At 47.4% G+C, this 23544-nt stretch overlaps 1 protein-coding gene across 1 annotated transcript in view; it reads right to left on the bottom strand.

Annotated features, from left to right (window-relative positions):
* The window catches only part of THAP4 (THAP domain containing 4), a 42408-nt gene extending 19075 nt beyond the window's left edge, over positions 1–23333 (bottom strand). Inside the window, exons 1-2 of the mRNA XM_079709639.1 lie at positions 23221–23333; positions 19943–21129 (exon numbers count right to left, since the gene is read on the bottom strand). Of these exons, the coding sequence (XP_079565765.1) occupies positions 19943–21129; positions 23221–23297 (1264 nt within the window). The 5' untranslated portion in view covers positions 23298–23333. The remainder of the gene's footprint in view (positions 1–19942; positions 21130–23220) is intronic.
* Positions 23334–23544: the final 211 nt, after the last annotated feature.

Below are 23544 nucleotides of genomic sequence, written 5' to 3'. Positions count from 1 at the left end.
AGAAAGCCTATACAATATAATTAATGAGGTGGTTCTGACATACACTGAACTTGGTACCTTAAAACTAAAGAATACTCCTTCAAGATCCTCTGAAAGACTCATGAAGACTTACCTTATAAGGGGTCAGAGAAAACCTGTAAGTTTCAAAAACTAAAAAGAGCTCCCACCATACTGTCTGATCACAACGTGAGACTAGAAATTAAAATAGTACAGATATTCCTTAAAAACATGCCACGAAAGAGACGCCAGACACAAAAACGTACACATTCCACGACTCCACTTGTAAGAACGTTTAGATCAGGCCTACGGATCTACGGGAGGGGAGTCAGAAGGCACAAAAGAGCCTGGGGGTGCTGGCTGAGGGGTCTGCACCCGTCAAACCTCATCCAGGGGACACCTAAGCTGTCTCACTCATGTAAATGCTACCTCAGTAGAAACATTAGGAGCTGAAACTTCCGCGAAACAAACAAGCATCAAAAGAAAGCAGAGGGCTTCCCTGGTGGTGCAGTGGTTGAGAGTCCACCTGCCAATGCAGGGGACACGGGTTCATGCCCCGGTCCGGGAAGATCCCACATGCCGCGGAGTGGCTGGGGCCGTGAGCCATGGCCGCTGAGCCTGCGCGTCCGGAGCCTGTGCTCCGCAATGGGAGAGGCCGCAACAGTGAGAGGGCTGCGTATCGGGGGGGGGGGGGGTGGGGAACAGAGACGCCCGCCTTTCCCTGGCCTGCTGGCTGTGCGACAGCAGCACGGGGCGGCCTCGCCTCTTGGATCTCGGGTCCCCGCAGAGGGACTGCTGCCCCGCAAGGATGGGCTCTCCATTGCAGGTATTCTGGTATTTTAAGAGAAACCAGAAATATTGACTTTGGGGGTAAAATATCCCGATTTCTAAACATGTGTTCAAATTAAAACAAGAACAGGCTGTGTTGAGTCCCAGCCCCTCATCCCCAGCAGTCCCGGTCCATGAGCTGTCACAGCCTTGGCCTCACGACACAGGGCTTGTGGAGGGCCCGGCGCTCCCCTGGCCCCAGGGTCAGGGCACGTGCGTGCCCCCCTCGCGGCCTCTCGTCCCTTCTCTCTTCCAGCCCGAATAAGAGGCTGGTGACACCAGCGACCCCCCTGCAACCTGAACCAATGGCTGCCAGAGTGTCAAGGGACATTGCAGCTGCCCTCAGCTGGGTTTCTAAGTGAGGAAATAGGTTTTTGCACTGTCTGAGATGCACAGGGAGCTGCTCTGGACACAGGGATGCTGCCTACGTATGGACAGGCCCGCTGCCCTGATGTCAACACGAAACCAGCAGCCTGAACAGTGCAGGAGGAACAGCCACAGGACCTGCTGGGAGAGGCCTGTAAGGACGGGGTTGTAGCGGTCCATGAGGAGAGCACAGCCAGTCCAGCGGGAGAACAGGGCTGCAGAGCCTGTGAAGTTTACCTGCAGGGATGCTCCGCAGCCCCCAGCCCCCAGGGGCCCAGGGACTCGCCGCAACACCGGCACCTGAAAGGTGGGGGGAGGCGGAGCAAAGACGGATTAAAGATGGACCTGGGGGGTCTCCACTGCACCCTCGTTTGCTAGGAGGCAAGAGGATGTTTTTATAAGAAACTCCAGCAAGATGCAGGAACTGCCTCAGGGACATGGAGACGAGACAAGAGGAGCACAGGTGGAAAAGGGCTCCACTGAGGGTCCTCTGAAGGGACAAGAGCCCAGCTGCTCTCGAATGGGTAGGGCGGGGCATGGGGGTGGCTGGCTGACATACGCAGAGCCCAGCTGGTCCCGGGAGAGTTGGGCTGGTGGGACTGAGGCGGGCCTGGACCACGCGGTTTACACCTACAGGGTCGTGGGACAAGATAGCAGGGCTGGCCGGTGGCCCACTACCACTGGTCCCGCCTGCCCTCCTCGCTCCAGGGTAGCGAGGCCGGGTCAGAGCTAAGGCTACCACCCACCAGGCTCAGGCAGGGGAGGAGCTGGGTGTGCAAACTACAGCCAGGTGAGGCAAAAGGTGGGGCTGACCAGTCCCGGGGATGGGGGCCAGGGAGGTGGCCAAGGGGACTGAGGGTGGAAGTCAGACACCTGGAGGAGAGTCGCCAAAACCAGAAAATGGGAAGCGAGGCTTAAGATGCGACGTAGGTTAGGGAGTGAATGAGGACAGAAGGTGGGGGAGGCGGGGGGAGAAGTCCAGGTGTGGCCAGAGTCCTGGGGGGTTGGCGCTATCAGGGCGGCGGTGTGGGCCACACGAGCCAAGGTGGACACTGCCACCAGCACAGGTCAGAACCACCAAAGAGGCGTACTCAGCCGGGCACAGGCCCCTGGACAGAGGGCGGCAGGGTGTTTCGGGAAGAGCAGGCGGCGTGGGGTGACAGCTGAGGGCCTCGCTCCCCGCCTCCAGGAGATTCAGCCCCACACGCGCTCGTCAGCGGACTCGGCAGGGCCGGATGGTGCACACGAGGCCACGTGGAGCTTTCCCGAGCCGAGGTCCCTCGAGTCCTTGGGACACAGAAGCCTCGCTCAGGTGTCAGCTGTCACTGAGCACGGAGCTCATGTGTGATGAACACTCACCACACTAAGAAAGTGGAAGGGGCAGCAGTGTGTTTATAAGGCTGTATATTAAAAAAGACTAGAAAATTCTAAGACGACTCTTCTTTTAGAAGCCAGAAGAAACACTGTGAGTAGAAATGGAGCACTTGCTTGGAAAGGAAGGCGCATGCTGTTAAATAAACGTCACGGGACTCCTGGTGCGGCCGGAGCACATGGCTACAACCCAGAAGGTCCGACGCCTGGCTCTGCTCCGAGAAACACTTCAAATCCAGTCCTCCTGGCTTGCTGTCACTTGCTCTTAATCGTAATGAATTTCAATGTGGACAAGGACAACAGTCAACAGTTGGGTGTGGGTAGGTCCCCAAAGGTTGTCTGCCCCGCCCCACCCCCACCCCGAGCTGCCACCACTGGGGAGCCACTGTCAGCTCCTTGGCCACTGTCCCGCTCCTTGTTTGCACTGAAGTGTTGCAGGGCAGAAAGACCAATAGGATACTTCTAAAATCCAAATGTCAAGTGACATGAGCCTATACATATGCCAGAATCCATCCAACTATATCCTTAAGATTTGTGTATTTAACTCTATATAAGTTACACTTCGTTAGAGAAACAAAAATAAAATGAATTTAAAAGTCAAACAAATGAGAAGTATAAGAAATAGGAAATCTAGCCTACTTGCCCCTTTCAACCTCTTCAAGTAAACCAGACAGGCTTTTCTATGCATTTTTTTTCCTGTTTTCATTTTCCTTTTATTAAGATCTCAACCAAAATGCAAAAACAAAAATTTAAATTTTCTCCAAGAAATTTAAATTTTCATTTTTTTTTTGGCTCAAGACAGTGAAAGCAGGCTTACCCATCCCTAAGTTTTCTACCCTCCAGACACCGTCAAGGTTCTTCAAGGTTGTTTTCTGCCAATACACGGGAAATGTTTGCACCTGGCTGTTAGCAGCTCGGCACGAAGTGACTGCCAAACCCGAAGGATGCATTCTGGGAACTGTAGTTCCACGATAAAAGGGGATTCCTCAGGAGAAAGTGGAAGACAAGGACAGACCAGAGATGACCAAATCTTAGAGCTGAGAGGAGCTTTGGAGGTCAAGGTGAATTTACGAAAGTCAGACAGGCCAGAGGGGTGAACCGTGTGGAGCAGAGTGAGGAGTGGGGCTGACGCCCTCTGCTGCTCCCACTGACGGCCAGAGGGGACTGCCCTGTTCAACAGGGAAAGCACGTGGGCCAAGCACGCAGCAAAGGCTCTTTCTGGAACACACACTCTGGAAACTCCTGCCGTGTCCCCTTCTGTGTCTCCTGGCAAATGTGTCAGCAGACAGGCCCAGGACCCATAGGGCAGGAAATGAGCACACCCGTCCATTGGGACTTAGGGACGGATGCCTTCCTGGTGCCACCCACGCCCACATCGCTTTGTGTTGATGCCAGCGTTCCCGCCAGGGCACAGAGAAAATGACGCCAACTGCACACGCATAGGGTGCAGAGCCTAGGTGGCCCAGCCAGCGCTGGCTGTCCCAGGCAGAGAGGGCATACGCGCGGCACACATGGTCCGGCTGGTTCCCACTGAACGGGCACCCCAGGGGAAGCTGTTCTTTTAAATGATGGCAAGGCCCTCACCTCATCACCCAGGAAATGGAAAGGCACCCATGCACACAGGGAGAAAAAGGAAATGACAGAAAATAGAGCATATTTTCTATAAAATACAGAAGACATAAAAAGAGGCCAAATTATTATTATTTGTGGATAAATGTTATGGTTGGTTATCTAGTTAATCCAAAAGTCTCAACTGAGAAACTATTAGAATTAATAAGTGAATTTGTTAAGGTGGCAGTTACTAAAACGGGCAGCTTTCCCACAAATTAAACTCAACAGGGGAGGGGCCGCCATCTTCCACTCTGGCACGTAGAGCTTAGAATCATAACTCCTGTCTTTACAAGAAAAACACTGAAAAAACTGAAAATCAATGACTGTCCTTGGACCCATCAGAGAAGTAAGGCCACAGATGTCTCCCCCAAACCTGCAGAAACGTGCTCACCTGGAGCAGAAGCTGGCAGGAACCCTGGACCAGATGCTGGGCTGAGTGCGCAAGACCGAGAGAGTAAGCATCTGCGGGGCCACAGTCCTGCAGGCCCCGCACTTTCATGGGGTTCATTTCCAGAAACCCACCAAGTTCTCATCACAAAAAGCCAAGAAAAAAATCACCTGGGTCCCTGGCAGGGGAAGGGTAAGGGAACCATGTTGAAATAAGCCCAGAGCATTCTCCAAAACAAAGTCCTGTTCTGCAGTGAAAAGACTTCACCAGAGCTTGATCTCACCTGGGGGAAGGGCTCTTCCCCACTCGGCCCCTCTGGCCTTCCTGTCTTACCCCAGGGAGGGGAAAGAAGGGGAAGAAACACTTGTGAAGGTCACAGCCCAGGAATACAGGCCACTAAAAGGCTGAAATTTAATCCTAAGATTATAAACTGCTTCCCTTCCCCTACACCACTCCTCAGGGCTCCAGCATCACAACAGGATTACAGGGGAAAATGCCCCAAGGTACGGACTCTCTATGGCAACAGTCTTCAGAGAAACCCAAAGATAACAGGGGAGACAAAAAATAAGGACACGGAGGAATCTGAAGCCTTGGCACGTACAACTGCAGCTGCAGGAGAGATGAGACGCAGCCCAATCACTAGTCAGGTTACCGCGACACTTCAAGCCGAGAGCCCATCTACGTCAGTTTCCACTGTGATACATACACCATATCCACCTTTCCAAAAAATTACACAGCATGCTAAAAAGCAAGAAAAATAAAAAGAAACACAGTCTGAAGAGACAGAACCTGACTCAGATATGGAAGAAATTCTGGAATTATTAGATTAATATGCTAAGGATGCTAATGGAAAAAGTGGACACCATGCAAGAAGAGATGAGTAACATCGGAGGAGAGAGGAAATGTGGACAAAGAATCAAAAACACTGATGGACAAGGCTGAGGAAAGAGTCAGGGAGTCTGAAGATATGTCCATGGAAACTTCCCCAAGTGAAATGCAAAAAGAAAAAAGAACCAGAACAGAATATCAGGGAAATGTGCAACAATAAAAAAGTGATACATATGCATGATAGGAATAGAGAAGAAAGGAGATAAAGAAATATGTGAAGTAAAAAGAGCTGAGAATTTTTCAAAATTAATGACAGACACCAAACCACAGATCCAGGAAGCTCAGACAATACCAAGCAAAATAAATACCAAAAAATCTACATCTAGGCTTATCATATTCAGACTGCAGAGAACCAAAGACAGAGAATCTTGAAAGAGGCCAGAGGGGAAAAAAACCTCATCTACAGGGTTAAAACAATAAGAATTACAGTGGACTTCTCGTTAGAAGACATGCAAGCAGGAAAAGTGTAGAGTCCTACATCCAGTGAAACTATCCTTCAAAAGTAAAGAGGAAATAAAGACTTTTTCAAACAAAAACTGAGAGAATTCACTGCCAGCAGACATGCCCTGCATGAAATATTAAAAGTTCTTCAGGGACAAGGAAAATGATATAGGTCAGAAAACTCACATCTATATAAAGAAAAGAGCATTGGAGAAGGAATAAATGAAGGTAAAAATAAAATGCTTCTTTTTCTTATTCTTTTTTTTTTTTTTTTTTTTTGCGGCACGCGGACCTCTCACTGTTGTGGCCTCTTCCGTTGTGGAGCACAGGCTCCGGACACACAGGCTCAGCGGCCATGGCTCACAGGCCCAGCCGCTCCACGGCATGTGGGATCTTCCCGGACCGGGGCACGAACCCACGTTCCCTGCATTGGCAGGCGAACTCTCAACCACTGCGCCACCAGGGAAGCCCTCTTATTCTTAATTGACACAATACACAAAGGTTTGTTCAAATTTTTAGTAGTAACAGGGTGATTATAGCATAAGTATAAGTGAAATGAATGACAGCAATTTCATAAGGGACAGTCTGTTAAAGGCACCTGCACTACCCGTGAAGCAGCGTAGTATTATTTGAAAGTGGACATAGATTAGTTATAAATGTATATTGCAAACTTTCGGACAACCACTAAAAAACTTTTTTAAAAGAAGAGTAATTGATATGCTAAGAAAGGAGAGAAAATGAAATCGAATAAAACGCTCAATTAAAAACAGAGAAGGCTGAAAAGGAGAGGAAGAAAACAAAAGAAGCAAATGGAAAGCAGTCACAAACATGACAGACATCAATCCAGCTGAAGCAATGACCAGTTTATATTTGAGTGGTCTAAGACTACCCATCAAAAGATGGAGACCATTAGAGCAGATTGAAAAAAAAAAAAAAGACCCACTCTGTGTTGTCTATAAGAGACCCACCTTAAATATAAAGACGTTTTAAAAGTAAAGGGATGTAGAAAGATATATCATACTGACAAGAATCAAAAGACAGCTGGAATAGCTGGAAAGCAGACATTAGGACTAGAAAAATTACCGGGGTAAAGAGCAGCAATAGTATATAATAACCAGGAGGCCAAGTCTCCAAGAAGATTAATAATCCTCAATGCTTATGTACCTAACAACAGAGCATCAAAATACGTGAGACAAAGCCTGGCAGAACTGCAAGGAGAGATACACAAATCCACTATACCAGCTGGAGACTTCAACACACTACAAGGAATGGACAGATCCAGCAGGCAGAAGATCAGCAAAGGACACAGATGAACTCATCCAGCAGCTGAAGAGAACTGATCTCTATGGACCACTATGGTGGCTAATGTTAGGTGTCAACTTGACTGGGCTAAGAGGATGCCCAACTAGCTGGTAAAACATTTCAGGGGGTGTCTGTGAAGGTGTTTCCAGAAGAGATTGGCATCTGAATTGGTGCACTCAGTAAAGCTGATGGCCCTCCCAATGTGGGTGGGCCTTGAGTGCCTCAACAGAATAAAAAGGCCGAAGAGGGGCAAACTTGCTCTCTGTTTGAGCTGGGGCACCATCTCCTGTCCTGGGGCCTTCAGATGCACCAGGACTTTCCTACTCCCTCCCAGGCCTTTGAACAGGGACTGAATTACTCCACCAGCTTTCCTAGCTCTCGAGCTTGCCATACATAATGGTGGGAGCCAATTCCTGTAATAAATTTCTGTGCGCACACACACACACACACACACACACACACACACACACACACACACACACACTACTGGTTTTATTTCTCTAAAGATCCCTGACTAACCACTAGTTCAATCAACAACAGCAGAACACACATTCTGCTCAAGCTCAAGCTCACAAGAAACATTCACCATGACAGGCCACATTCTGGGCCACAGAACACATCTTAACACATTTAACAGAACAGAAATCATACAAAATACGTTCTCAGACCACTGGAATTAAATCAGTAACAGCAAGATACCTGAGACATTCCAAAATACTTGGAGATTAAACAAGACACTTCTAAGAACCAAGTGGGTCAAGAAGGAAGCCTCAAGAGAAATAAAAAACACTTAAACTAAACGGAAATGAAAATACAACTTATCAAAATTTGTGGGATGCAGAAAAAGCAATACTTAGAGTAAATGTATATTAGAAAAGTAGTATCTGAAATTAATAATCTAAGTTTTCACATTAGGAAAGTAGAGAAAGAAAAGCAATTAAGTTGAAAGCAAGCAGAAGAAAACGAAAAAAAAATTAGAGCAGAAACTAATGAAATTGAAAACAGGAAAAAAAAGAAAATCAACAAAATCCAAGATTGGTTTTTCAAAAAGATCAATAAAATTGATAAAACTCTAGGCTGGTTAACTAAGGAAAAAAAGAGAGAAGACAAAAATTACCAATATTATAAATAAAAGAGGAACATCACTACTATCCCACGGACATTAAAAGGTTAAAAAGGCATACTATGAACAACTTTATGCCTACAAATTAGATAATTTAGGTGAAATGGATCAATTCCTTGAAAGACACATACTAGCAAAATTTATACCAGGAGAAATAGATAAATCTGGATAGGCCTGTATCTATTAGAGAAATTGAATCAATAATTAATAACTTTCTAAAACAGAAAGTACCAGGCCTAGATGGGTTTCTAGAATATTGGTGAATTCTACCAAACATTTAAGGAAAAAATTTTACCTATTCTTTACAATCTCTTCTGGAAGGCAGAAGCAGAGGGAATACCTCCTAAGTCATTCAATTGAGGCCAGCATCACTCTAATACCAAAACCAGACCGAGACATTACAAAAAAGGAAAACTACAAATGTCTCTCATCAACATAGATGCAAAACTCCTTAACACGAGCAAACGGCATCTAACAACGTAAAAAAAAAAATTATACACCATGACCATGTGGGTTTATTCCAGTATACAAGGCTGGTTCAGCACTCTAAAATCAGTTAATACACTCCGTCACATCAACAGGCTAAAGAAGAAAACTCAAATGATCATATCAATGGATGCAGAAAAAGTGACAAAATCACTTTTCATGATAAAACTCTCAATAAACTAGGAATAAAGGGGAACTTCCTCAACTTGATAAAGAACATCTATTTAAAAAACCCTACAGATGGGAATTCTCTGGCAGTCCAGTGGTTAGGACTCCGTGCTTTCACTGCTGAGGGGAGGGTGCAGGTTCAATCCCTGGTCAGGGAACTAAGATCATGCAAGCCGCATGGTGCGGCCAAAAAACACCCCCAAAACCAAAAAAATGCTACAGTTAATGCCATACTCATGGTGAGAAACTCAAAGCTTCCCTACGAAGATCAGAAACAAGGAGAGGATGCCCCCTCCCCACTCATACAATGAACTGGAAGTTCCAGTTGAAGCTACAAAAGAAGAAAAGGAAATAAAAGGTACACAGAGTGAAACAGAAAAATAAAACTGTCTTTGTTCTCAGACGACACGACCGTCTATGTAGAAAATCCGAAAGGATCCACAAAAAAACTATTGGAGTTAATCAGCAATTATAGCAAGGTTGCAGGATATAATGCTAATGTACTAAAGTCAATTGTTTTCCTATATACTAGCAATAAACAACTGGAATTTGAAATTAAAAAAACAATAACATTTATACTTGCGCCAAAAAAGAAGGAAATATTTAAGTACAAATCTAACAGAATATGTAAAGATTTATGAAGAAAACTACAAAACTGATGAAAGAAATAAAAGAAGATCTAAATAAATGGATGGATATTCTATGTTCCTAGATTGGAAGATTCAATATTGTTAAGATGGTCAATTCTGCCCAACTTGATCTATTGATTCAACACAATCCCAATCAAAATCTCATCAATCATTTTGTGGATACTGACAAACTGATTCTAAAGTTCATATGGAGAGGCAGAAGACCCTGAATAGCCAGCACAATATTGATGGAAAAGAACAAAGTTGGAGAACTCACAGTACCCTATTTCAAGATCTATTATAGAGCTACAATCATCAATAAAGTGTGGTACTGGCAAAAGAACAGATACATCAATCAGTGGAACAAAACAGAGTTCAGAACTAGATCACCACAAACAGAGGCAACTGATTTTTTACAGAGGAGCAAAGGCAATACAATGGAGAAAGAACAGTCTATTCAACAAATGGTGCTGGAACTGGATGACTAGACTGAAGAAAAGCATCTAGACACTGACCTTACACCTTTTACAAAAATTAACTCAAGATGGATCACAGGCCTCAATGTAAAACGCTAAAGTGCAAAACTTCTTAAAGAGACATAGGAAAAAATCTATGTGACCTTATTTGGCAATGAGTTTTTAGATACAACACCAAAAGCACAATCCATGTAAGAAAAAAACTGATAAGGACTTTATTAAACTTAAAAATTTCTGTTTTGCAAGATGCTGTTAAGAGAATAAAATAAAAAGAGAATAAAAAGACAAGCTACAGACTGGGAGGCTGTATTAGCCACCCCCTACCAACCCCTCTAACGCCCCCCACCCTGCCTAAAAGCTTCCTGCCTCCTTCCCTGCCTCCTTCTTTGGACCCTAGTTTTAGAAAAATTCATGTTCCTAACCCATGTTTGGTTTTTTCCTACCATTTCTATCTCATACATTTTCATATATTTAACTTTATTACATAAAGAAGTAAAACAAAAAAGGACTTGTATTCAAAATACACAAAGAACTCTTAAAACAATAATAAAACAACCTAATTTAAAAATAGGAGAACCGGGCTTCCCTGGTGGCGCAGTGGTTGAGAGTCCGCCTACCGATGCAGGGGACGCGGGTTCGTGCCCCGGTCCGGGAAGATCCTGCATGCCGCGGAGCTGCTGGGCCCGTGAGCCATGGCCGCTGAGCCTGCGCGTCCGGAGCCTGTGCTCTGCAATGGGAGAGGCCACAACAGTGAGAGGCCCGCATACTGCAAAAAAAAAAAAAAAAAAATAGGAGAACCATCTTTGAAAAGATGAACAAATTCAACAAACCTCTAGCTAGATGGACGAAGAAAAAAAGAGAGAAGACTCAAATTACTAAAAATAGAAATGAAAGTAGGGATATTACTACTAATTCTACAGAAATAAAAAGGACTATGAAAGGACTATGGACAATTGCATGCCAACAAACTGGATAACCTAGATGAAATGGGCAAATTCCTAGAAACACAAAACCTACTAAGACTAAATCACAAACAAATAGAAAAGCTGAATACACCTACAACTAGTAAGGAGATTGAATCAGTGATCAAAACCCTCCTGACAAAGATGAGCCCTGGACCTGATGGCTTCACTGGTGAATTCTACTGAACATTTAAAGAACTAACAACAATCCTTCTCAAACGTTTCCAAAAAAATTGAAGAGGAGGAAACATTTCTAACTCATTGTATTGAGGCCTGAATAACCCTGATACCAATGCCAGACAAAGATACTCCAAGGAAAGAAAACTACAGGCCAATATCCATTCTGAACACTGATGCAAAAAACCTCAATAAAATACTAGCAAACTGAAGTTAGCATTATATTAAAGAATTAAATATTGTGACTACATGGGATTTATTCCTGGAATGCAAGGATAGTTTAACATACAAATATCGATCAGTGTAATATGCCACACCAACAAAATGAAGGGAAAAGAATACATGATCATCTCGATGCAGAAAAAGCATTTGACAAAATTCAACACTCTCCCATGACAAAAACACTCAACAAAATAGGGATAGAAGAAAACTACCTCAACACTATAAAAGCCATATATGAAAAGCCCATAGCAAACATAAAACTCAATGATGAAAGATTGAAGCTTTTCCTCGAAGATCAGGAACAAGGTGAGGCTGCCCACCTCACCTCTTCTATTCAACATAGTACTCGAAGTTCTAGCCAGAGCAATTAGGCAAGAAAAAGAAATAAAAGGAATCCAAATCGGAAAGGAAGAAATAAAATTATCTGAGATGACATGACCTCATATGTAGAAAATCCTAAACACTGCACAAAAAAGCTATTAGATTATAGGTCATATAACTCAATATCAAAAAACAAACAGCCCAATCCAAAAATGGGCAGAATACCTAAAAAGACATTTCTCCAAAGAAGACATACAAATGGCCAACAGGCACATGAAAAGGTGCTCAACACTGCTAATTATTACAGAAATGCAAATCAAAACCACAATGAGGTATCACCTCACACTGGTCAGAATGGCCATCATCAAAAAGTCTGCGAATAATAAATGCTGGAGACTGTGGGGAGAAAAGGGAACCCTCCTGCACTGTCGATGGGGATACATGTTGGTGTAGCCACTATGGAAAACAATATAGAGGTTCCTTAAAAAACTAAAAATACAGCGACCATAGGATCCAGCAATCCCACTCCCTGGCATATATCTGGAAAAGATGAAAACTCTAATTCAAAAGGATACATGCACCCCAATGTTCACAGCAGCCCTATTTACAATAGCCAAGACATGGAAACAACCCAAGTACCCATCAGCAGACAACTGGTTTAAAAAGAAATGGGGTATATATGTACACAATGGGATATTACTTGTCCATAAAAAAGAATGAAATACTGCCATTTGCAGCAACATGGATAGACCTAGAAGATAACATAATAAGTGAAGTCAGACAGAGAAAGACAAATATTATGTGATATTACTTATGTGTGGAATCTAAAAAATAATAGAAATGAATCTATATACAAAATAGAAACAGACTCACAGACACAGAAAGCAAACTTCTGGTTATCAAAGGGGAACGGGAGGGGAGGAGGGATAAATTAGGACTATGGGATTAACAGATATATGCTACTACATATAAAATAAATACGCAACAAGGTTTTACTGTATAGCACAGGGAACTATATTCAATGTCCTGTAACAACCTATAATGGAAAATAATCTGAAAAAAAAAGAAAAGACTGAATCACTTTGCTCTGCACCTGAAACTAAAAGAATATTGTAAATCAGCTATACTTCAATTAATAACAAAACAAAACATCAATAAACCCATGGTGATTCATGGTGAGCCAGCTAAGGTAATTTAGTAATCCTTTAGGAAAAAAAAAAAAGCTGTTGGATCTAATAAATGAACTCATCAAATTAGCAAAATACCAAAGTCAACACACAAACATCAGTTGCATTTCTATACACAAACCATGAACATGAACAATCTGAAAAGGAGATTACAGAAACAATCCCATTTATAAGAGCATCAAAAAGAATAAAATACTTTGAAATTAACTTAACCACAGAGGTGAAAGACTTGTACAATGAAAACTACAAAACACTTCAGAAAACAATTAAAGAAAACAAATTAATGGACACACATCCCATACTCATGGACTGGAAGGCTTAATATTGTTAAACTGTCAATATTAACCAAAGCAATCTACGGATTCAGTGCTATCTCTCTCAAAATACCAATGTTTTTTGCAGAAATAAAAAAACCCATCCTAAAATTCATATGGAATCTCAAAGGACTGAGAATAGCCAAAACAATCCTGAAAAGGAACAAAACTGGAGAACTCACATTTCCTGATTTCAAAACTTACTACAGTAATTCAAAACAGTGTGATATTGGCATGAAGACATATATAAACCAGCGGAACAGAACAGAGAAACCAGAAATAAACCCCCACATATATGGTCAAATGATTTTTGACAAGAGTGCTAAGACCATTCAGTGGAGAAAGGACAGTGTTTTCAACAAACGGTCCTGGGAAAGCTGGACATCCACGTGCCAAAGAACGAAGGTGGGCTCTAACTGGTTAGGTATACAGTTATCTAACACCATATGTAAAAACTAACTCAAAATGGATGAAGGACCTAAACGTAAGACCTAAAGTAATAAAACTCTTAGAAGAAAACATAGGATGAAAGCTTCACGACACTGGACTTGACAATGATTTCTGGGATATGACAACAAAGGTACAGGTAACAAAAGAAAAAATAGACAAACTGGACTTTAAGAAAATTGTTATAATTTGTATATCAAAAGGCAATACTCACACGGTAAAAAGGCAACCTACAGAATGGGAGAAAATATTTGCAAATCATGTTTCTGATATGAGATCAATATCTAGACTATATAGAGAACTCCTAAAACTAAACAACAACAAAAAAACCCAAGTAACCTGATTGAAAAATGGGCAAAGGTCTTGAACAGACATTTCTCCAAAGAAGATATACGAATGGCCAATATACACACGAAAAGATGTTCAGTGTGACTGATCATTAGGGAGATGCAAATGAAAACCACGGTGAGAGACCACCCCACACCCGTGAGGATGGCTGTTATCAAAAACACAGAAAACAAGTGTTGGTAAGGATGCAGAGAAACTGGAACTCTTGTGCACTGTCGGCAGGAATGTAACGTGGTGTATTCATTACGGAAAGTAGTATGGAAGTTCCTCAAAAAATTAAACACAGAACTACCATATGAACCAGCAATCCCACTTCTGGGTATACACCCCAAAGAACTGAAAGTCAGGTCTTGAAAAGCTACTTGTACACCCACATTCATAGCAACATTATTCGCAATAGCCAGTGGGTGGAAGCAACCCAAATGTCCATTGATGGATGAGTGGATAAACAAATTGTGGTCCACCCATACAATGGAAGAAAATTCTGCAGTATGCTACAACATGGACGTACTTTGTGGGCACTACGCTAAGTGAAACAGCTAATCACAGACGGACAAATACTATACGATTTCACTTACATGAGTCAAAATCATGGAGACACAAAGTAGAATGGTGGCTGCCAATGGCTACGTGAGGGGAGAGGGAGAGTTATTGTTTAATTGGTATAGAGTTTCAGATTTACATGAGTTATGGGGATGGATGGTGGTGATGGCTGCTCAACGTGAATGTATTTAATGCCACTGAACTGTACATTGACAAACTGTTAAGAAGATAAACTTTTTGTTATTTGTATTTTAACTCAATATAAGAAAAGGAACAACAAAAAAGATATAAACTATCAAGCCATAAAACGACAGAGGAACCCTAAATATATACTAAGTGAAAGAAGCCAACCTGAAAAGGCTGCATATTCTAGTTCACAGCATCCATACATCCCAATCACGCGACATCCTAGAAAAGGCAAAACTACAGAAACAATCTAAAGATCAGTGGCTGCCAAGGGTCAGGAGGAAAGGCATGAACAGTGGACAGAGAGGTTTTCAGGGCAGTGAAACTACTCTATGATATTGTAATGAGGATACATGTGCTTATGTATCTGTCAAAACCCAAGTATAAGGCGCCCTGCGGGCTGACCTGCCTGAGTGTTTCCAAGGGCGCATAGACCCTGGCCGGGACTCAGACGCGTGCAGTGGTCGCCTTCCTCCCCAGGCCTTCAGTGGGGCAAGGCCGGTGCTCCTGTGTTTGTGTTTGTTTGAAAGATTCCTCTTTTTGTCCCTTCGCCAACCATGTTTTTCTTGCCCTGCAATGATTCGTCTTCAATGGTTTGAAATCACAAAATTTCTACCCACCCAATCTTTTACTTCATTCTACTGAGTTGGTCTTAAATAAAATCCTCTTGAGATTTGTATCTTTGAAAGATATTCTGTTTTGTTAACAAGTTTGTCAGTGGAAAAAAAAATCCAAGTATAAGACAGGAACCTACATGTAAACTGTGGACTTAGTTAATAACAACATATCTATATGGGTTCATAACTTGTAATGAATGAACCACACTAACACAAGTGGAAATGCAAGATGTTAGTAGCAGGGGAAACTGTGGGGGAATTTCCTGTAGTATCTGCTGAATTTTTCTGTAAATCTCAAACTTTCCTAAAAAAAACCTCTATTAATCAGAAAATAATCAAGGGAAGGTAGGGAGTAGGTAGAAATATAGATGAAACAGGAGTATCAGAATACTGATAAATGTTGAAGCTAGGGGGTAGGTACAAGGGGGTTATTATACTTTTCTGCTTAATTTGTACATGTTCAAGATTTCCACAATAAAAAGCTTTTAAAACTCCAGATTAGCTCAAGAACTGTCTGTATAATGAATAAAAGAGCGGGAAGAAAACTGAGATTTTTTTTTTTTTTTTGCAGTACACGGGCCTCTCACTGTTGCGGCCTCTCCCGTTGCGGAGCACAGGCTCCGGACGTGCAGGCTCAGCGGCCATGGCTCACGGGCCCAGCCGCTCCGCGGCATGTGGGATCCTACCGGACCGGGGCACGAACCTGTGTCCCCTGCATCGGCAGGCGGACTCCCAACCACTGCGCCACCAGGGAAGCCCCTGAGATATTTTTGAAGCAAGTATTAAATTAAAACTGAGGGCGTGGCTGAATCACACTTGATAGTCAGTGAGCAAGGCGGGAATGGCATGGTCAGGGAAGGACAGAGAGGGGATGAACATGGAAAGATGTTCATCCTCACTGGTTCACAGAAAGGCCAGCAACGCGGCCTGGTGCAGCATGATGCCTGGACTCAGCACGGGCTCAGGGACAGAGCAGCCCGCCCTGGGGGAATGCCACTCAGCACCAGCTTTCTGGAGGGCAAACTTCCCAGAGCCCGGAACCTGCAGGTCCACTGGCCGGGCTTCTCTGCTTCAGGGATTCTGTCCAAAAAATTGGGACTGGCTGAAGGTCATGGACTGAATAAACATGTGTACAGTCCCTTTAACACAACCTATAAAATCACCAGAAGGTTCCTTCACTGATGAATGAAGTCATAAGCACACTGGAAATGGTGAAGGGAGCAGACGCCAAGGAGAGCCGCAGGCGGTGACCGTGGTTCTGAGCGGGGCCCTGGGTGGCCTCTCTCCCTCCCACCCCTCCCACTGCCCCTGGCCCAGCTCCTCCTGCAGCCTCTCCCTCTACCCAAGGGAGCCCAGGAGCGGAGGTGCAGCACCCACCCCCGCCCCTCCTCAGGGCCCAGTGCGCTCCTGTCTGTCCTCACGGCTCTCCCTGTCCATCTGGGCCCCAGCAGACACCTGCTCCCTCGTCCCCATCTGACACACAAAACTTTCCCGTGGAGCCGTGTTCCCTTCTGGCTACTGCCCACTGTCCCCACAGCTCAACCTCTTAAAGTGCCGGGTCCCCAGCCACCCTCACCGGCCCCTCCCTTCACTGGCTCCACACCCAGCTCTATTCCCACCACTCCAAGGAGACTGTGGTCACCAGTGACCCCATGTGGCCGAGTCAGCCATCCTTTCTCCATTCTGATCAGAGCTGCTGCAGCCCAACAGAGCACCCCCCTTTCTACAATACCTTTTTCCCCTGCCTCTGCAGGCACACACATGCAACCTCAAGAGGCTGGGTGCTGGCTCTCTGGCATCAGCACCTATGAGGCATCTCAAACTCGATTCCTCTCAAAATTTCTGTCATATGAGTTCCCTCCAAATCATTAATTATTTATCCAAAAGAGGGAAAAATTGGTAACAATAAATCATGGTGAATAAAGTAACCAATACCACGTGTACGTGCATCTACTGGGGAGATGAGGATATGGAGCTCAGAGCAGAGACGACCTGCACTGGGGGAGGGACTGGGGGAGGGGTGGGAGCTGGGAGGGGGCACAGGAGCCAATCAACTCAAGCATTTACAGAAAGACAGGATGAAGGCTGAGAGACACCCATCAGAATAGAAAAAGAAACAATGAGAAAGCCTAACAAATTAAAAAATAAAATAAAGAGGCAGGCCCAAGTTTCAATTTATCAATAATCCCAGTTGTAAATGGATTAAATTACTTTATATAAGGCTCTCAGATTGAGCTAAAATAGAGCTACAAAATAAAGGGATATAAAAAGGTTGAAAATAAGGAGACAAAGAAGTAAAACTTTAAATGGGACAAAATAGGCTTTTTCTGTTTGGTAACACGGAGGCATACTCACGTATCTAATAACACGGTCTGTAAATACAGTTAAACTGAACAGACATTCAAGAAGCAATGGCAGGGCTTCCCTGGAGGCGCAGTGGTTGAGAGTCCGCCTGCCGATGCAGGGGACACGGGTTCGTGCCCCGGTCCGGGAAGATCCCACATGCCGCGGAGCGCCCGGGCCCGTGAGCCATGGCCGCTGAGCCTGCGCATCCAGAGCCTGTGCTCCGCAACGGGAGAGGCCACAACAGTGAGAGGCCTGCGTACCACCAAAAAAAAAAAAAAAAAAAAAAAGAAGCAATGGCACCTCAGGAATCACAGTGACAGACCTACATCACCTCTTAAAAATCAACAGATCAGTGGATACAATAAGTTAGGAAACAGATCAGTTGACCAATAAAATAAGCTAGATCCAGCCTCAGCCAGACAGAACAATGTAACCAATCGATGGACAGGACACATTCTTCTCAAGCTGTAAGGAAACAGTCACAAACAAAGAGGTACTGAGCCACAATGAAACCTCAGAAGATTCTATAAAGCATGTATCTTTAAGTCACTGAACTTTAACAATAACACAAAAAATTAACTCCCTTCCCCCAATCCATCCACTTGAAAACCACAACACCCTCCTAAACAACTCAAGTTAAAGAGGGAATCAAGACTGAAATTACAAACTCTTTAGAAACTAAGGGCAAGGAGAGCGACAGGAGGCGGGGGTGTGGCTCGGAGCCAAAGGGACAGAAGGAGGGGTCCAGCCTCAACTGCAGGTGCTGGGAAACATAAACTGTCCCCAAAGACGCTATGCACTTCCCTCCAGGAGCCAGAACAGCTATAAAACCCAAGAAAGCAAAAAGAAGTCAGGAAGAAGGAAGCAGAAGCAACAACGGAGACCTGATCAATGCAGGCTGTTTGGAAAGATCTGCAATAGAGACAAACTTTGGGGCGTCTGACCAAGAGGAGGAGAAAAAGGTACCAAGAAGTAATACCAGGTACGAGAAACTACAAAAACCACTTTAAAATAACAGGAGAATGTAGTGTGTAACTCTGACCAGTACATCAGGATGGCTTTGGGTTTTGCTTTTGTTTTTGGTTGTGCTGATGGTTGTTGACCTGGGGGTCCAGGAGGCCCTGAACAGCCTGTCACACACTGGAGCCTTTTCTCACCTGCAGTGGCAATTACAACCTGGAAGACAAACGCTGATTCAGACTAAATGCACGACGTGGTAGGAAAATGGTTTCCACCTTTATACACATAACAGGCAAAAGATACTAACCTCAAAACTGATTCTACAAGAAATAAATAGTAAACTAGGAGAAAAGCAGAAACATAAGCAGTAATGTACAAAATATACATCCAACCTATTTGTATAATAGACACAAAGACATGTCAGTGAAAGCATAAAAAAAACTGGACTTCCCTGGTGGTCCAGTGGCTAAGACTCCGCGCTCCCAATGCAGGGGGCTTGGGTTCGATCCCTGGTCAGGGAACTAGATCCTGCAGGCATGCCGCAACTAAAAGTTGGCATGCTGCAACTAAGAAGCCCGCATGCCACAACCAAAGATCCCATGTGCCGCAACTAAGACCCGACGCAGCCAAATACATAAATATATTTTTCATAAAGCATTAAACAAAGTCTAAGATTACACACTAAATCTTAACGGCAACCAGGAATGAACGTGGGGAGGTGAGTGGGAAAGGGCACTTTTCACCGCTTCTTAGCCGACGCACTTCTGCAGTGTTCGTACGAGAGAACATACCCTACTCGAATAGGTGCTTAAAATTTAAAAAAGCTTATTATTAACGTTCAAAATGCTTTAACGTCAGGATATTCATCACAACCCAACTGGAAAGAACCACCTCGTGATTTTAAGAGTCTCCTACGATCTTTCTAATGGCTCGCCGTGTCTAAGCTTATGTTTCGACCCTAACTCGTTAGCAATTTCTGTCTGCGTGAGGCCTGCAGCAGGAAGGCACCCCGGTGGGGCGGAGGACCAGCCGTCCGGGCCCCACCACCGTGGTTCTGGGTCTCCCACCCCTCCTTCCTCACCGGCTAAAGCTCCCAGTTACAGCCACCTCCCGGGTACCCTGGAGCCCAGCCGGCCAGGCGAGCTCGCCAGCCTGGCTCCCCTCTCGGGAGGCACTGCACGGCACAGGCCCTGTGCTCGCGAACCCCAGCCGCACGGGCGCCAGGCCCGGGTACTGACCGCGGCCGGGGGCCAGCAGGCTGCTCAGGTGGGGGAGGCTCAGCCGCCGCAGCCGGTCCAGCTTCTCCCGCAGCTCGCGCACCTGGCTGTCCGAGCGGCTGACCCTCTGGCGCAGGGCCCTCAGCTCGCCGTTCTTCTTCTCCACCTGCTCCTGCAGGCAGCACACCTGGCTCTTGCTCTGGCGGGAGGAGAAGCAGTAGGAGTGCAGCGAGTCGATGAGCTTGCAGGCCCCCGACGCCGACAGGATGACCTCGTTGATGGACATGGGGCTGGCGTCGCTGTGCTCGCTCTGCACGGCCTCGGCCGCCGGTTTCGGGGTCACATCGGTCGGAGGCGCCGAGGGGCCCTGCGCGGGCTTCTGCGGAGTGGCCGTGAGCGATGAGCTCGCCGTGGGCGGCGCGCGTGGAGGGCTCTGCGCCGGCCCCTTGTCGGGCCCCGGGCTGCTCCCGCTGCAGCCGGGCTCGGCATCTCTCTTCGGCCTCTTGCGGTCCACGGGCTCCCGGGGGACGGCCGGCCTCTCGCGGGCGTGCTTGGAGGAGAAACTGTAGGAATGAAGCGAGCCGATGAACTTGCAGGCCCCGGACCCCGGGGGGGTAAAGTCATCCACGGAAATGCCGCTCCTGTCCACCAGGCCCCCATCCGGGGAGATGGCGTTCTCGTCGCCCGCATCCACAGCACAAGCGTTGGCTTCTCCCCGGCCGCCGGACACGGTGGCGGAGGCTGGACCGTCATCTGTGTGTCCTTCCGGAGGCTGTCGGGCCCGCTGCAGACTGGCGGCCTCCCGGGTGGCCCTGGCTGCGGTTCTGCCCTGTGACGCGCCCCGCTTCAGCTTGTGGGACTCGGGCTTGGCCATCAGGCTTTCACTCGAGGACGACGACGACGACCCTGCAGCTGCCTTCCCGTCGGCAATGTCACTTGCATGTGCCCTCAGACCCCCCGAGGCCTTCCTGGCGTCCTTTGTCCGGGGGCGGCCATGGCCTCCGGCCCCCCTTTTCTTCTCAGCCAGGTGGAAGATGGACGGCACGGCCGTGGGCTTCAGCAGGCGGTGCTGATCCTCCAGTCTCTTGGAGAAGCTATCTTTGGTGAAATGTTCACTACAGAGGAAAGAATACTTAGTGGGCGTCCAGTTATCCCTCTGAACAGCCTTCAACCACTGGATCAGACGTTTTGAATCCTTCAGGGGGAATCTGCAGGACAAATGACAAATTAGAAAAAAATAGTTAAATGTCTCCCCCTACTACTATCAACTATAAAAGCAGAACAAGTGTATTTGCAAACACCCAAACCTGTGTTGACTTTACCCATTTAAAAACTTAACAAAGCTCTAAGGAATACCTTCTACTTGCAACTTATTACTGAAATAGAAAGACGAAAGACGCGCTGCCTGCCCTTAAGAAGCTGGATGGATAAAGAGCGAAGGTGACTACCTCCTCCCAGGCTGTGGTAAATGCCCTGCAGGGATACAGAATCCTTGGAGAGACAGCACCAGATGGCATCACGACAGCGGGAAAGGCTTCAGGAAGCCCTGGAAATAGTTCCTAGAAGCTCATAGCTGGCCAACCCTCCTGGTGTGCCTGGGATGCAGGACTTGGGGTGCTCAAAGGAAGATGGTTGCCCCTCCCCCATTTAGAAGTCAGGCCAAGCGTCAGACAGCAGAGATGGGAGCAAGAGGCCAGGAGAATGTCCCAGACACCCCCACGTGCCCCAGCTGCGGCTCGAGGAGCTGAGGATATGAGACCAGCTCGCAGAGCAGGCAAGACTCAACAGCCGCGGCTCTGCGGCTCCTTTTGAAAAGCAACCAGTCCCTGGCAAATACTGAAAAAGACACTTAATGATCATTTTTTTCTCATTCAGGCAAGATGTCTACTTAGAAAACTCTGGCGAAACTACACATACGAGGGTGGGAGTGGGGCGGCCATTCCAGAGGGCTGTTCTGCTGCACCTGAGGTCACCTAACCCACCTGATGCTGCTGGGGACCAGGACCGCGGGGACACCAACTCCTCATGAAGCTCCAAGCAGCATGACCCTCTAAATTTCCTCACTGCTTTGGGAGCCCATTACCCGAAGCTCCCCCCCACCCCCCAGTTCCCACGTCCTTGGCCATTATGAATGCCAAGAGCAGCCTCCTCTGCAATGCTTTGCCTCCGTTTTCAAATACAGTAACAAAACTAAGGGCTCTCTGAAGGAAACTCAAGTAAGCATGCTGGCTGACCGCTGAAACAACCTGCTGTTACTATCCTGATAGGTTGTAACGACTTAAGACAGCGCAAACCACCATGAACTTTCAGTAAGACTACAGAACAAACGTCCTCCAGGTTTTCAAAACTTGAACACCATCCTGCAACATCAAAAGGAAAACAGAAAAGTATCCGGGAGGAGGTTTCTAAGGTGGAGTTCCTTCTGCTCACTGTTCTGGTACCTCCAGCGTGGAGGTCGTAGAAAAGGACTCGCTGTAAGAGGCTGAATTCCAGAGCCTTCACGAAGCAGGCCAGGCCAGAGAGAAGGCCAGCCCCTGCCCTGCCTCGGGCCGGTTTCCATGGGCGCCCACGGAACAGAGCCCTCCACGACTCGCAGCTAAGCCCCGGCGAGGAGCGGGCTGGGCCGGCCCCAAGCTGGATGCTGTCAGGGACCTCCCAGGACTCACCTCTGCGCGGCAGGGCTACCTTCCCCGAGGCCGACCGCGAGGCCCCTTCTAGGACACAGCGTCTGGAGCGCGTGTTAATCCACGAGGCGCATTTGCTCGGCCACATCCCTGATCGCAGAGATCAAGATGGGCTCCCCCGCGACGAAAAAAGCCGAAAGTCACAGCAAACGCAAGACGACAACCGACAGAAGGAAGCGTGTTTCCAGAACACACCGTTTCTGGAGACTGGCGGCGCCAACCCGAACCCATGGGGCGCAGGGTGGCCACGGGGTGGTGGAGAGGCTGCCGAGGCCGCGGCGTTGGCGCCTGGCGGCCTCCCAGTGGGCATGGGGCGCGCACCGGCGGCCGAGGGTCGCGGGGGTCGGGTGGCCGCGGATGGAAGCCGCCGGCCGCGGTGGCCCGAGGCGCCCGGCCCAGAGACGCCGGCCGGGCCAAGGTCACACAGCGCCGCGCTGACTCACTCGCGGGACCGGCCCGGGGCCCGCGCCCTGAGCGACCCCGCGTCCGACCGGGCCGCGCGGCCTCAGTCTCCCCGCGGGGCCGGGCCGGGCCGAGCCGGGCCGGGCCGGGCGGGGGCGTGGCCCGCGGACCGCGCGGGCGGCGGGCCGGCGGCGGCGGGCGGGGCCCGGTTACCTGTGGAAGGAGACGGCGCGCTTTTCCCCCTTGCCCTGCCGGTTGGAGCAGTTCGCGGCCGCGCAGCAGATCACCATCTCGGGCCTCGGGCCGCCGCGCCGCCGCCAGGCTCCGGCCCTCGTCTCGCCGCGCCGAGCCCCGGGCGGGACCGCCCCGAGGGGAGGGCGCGCGGCGACACGGCTGCGGGACGTGGGAGCCAGCCCCGCGGCTCCCGCCGTACGGCAAGATGGCGGCGCCCGGCCGCCCGCCGCCCGGCCGCCAGGCCCGGCCCTCGGCGCGCCCTGGATACCCGGCACCTGGCGGGGCGCAGCCCACGGCTCGCGG

This window comes from Hyperoodon ampullatus (genome assembly GCF_949752795.1).
Source record: "Hyperoodon ampullatus genome assembly, chromosome: 8".
Taxonomy (NCBI): Eukaryota; Metazoa; Chordata; class Mammalia; order Artiodactyla; family Ziphiidae; genus Hyperoodon; species Hyperoodon ampullatus.
Note: the sequence above shows the minus strand (reverse complement) of the source record. Positions and strands in the feature narration are given on the sequence as shown.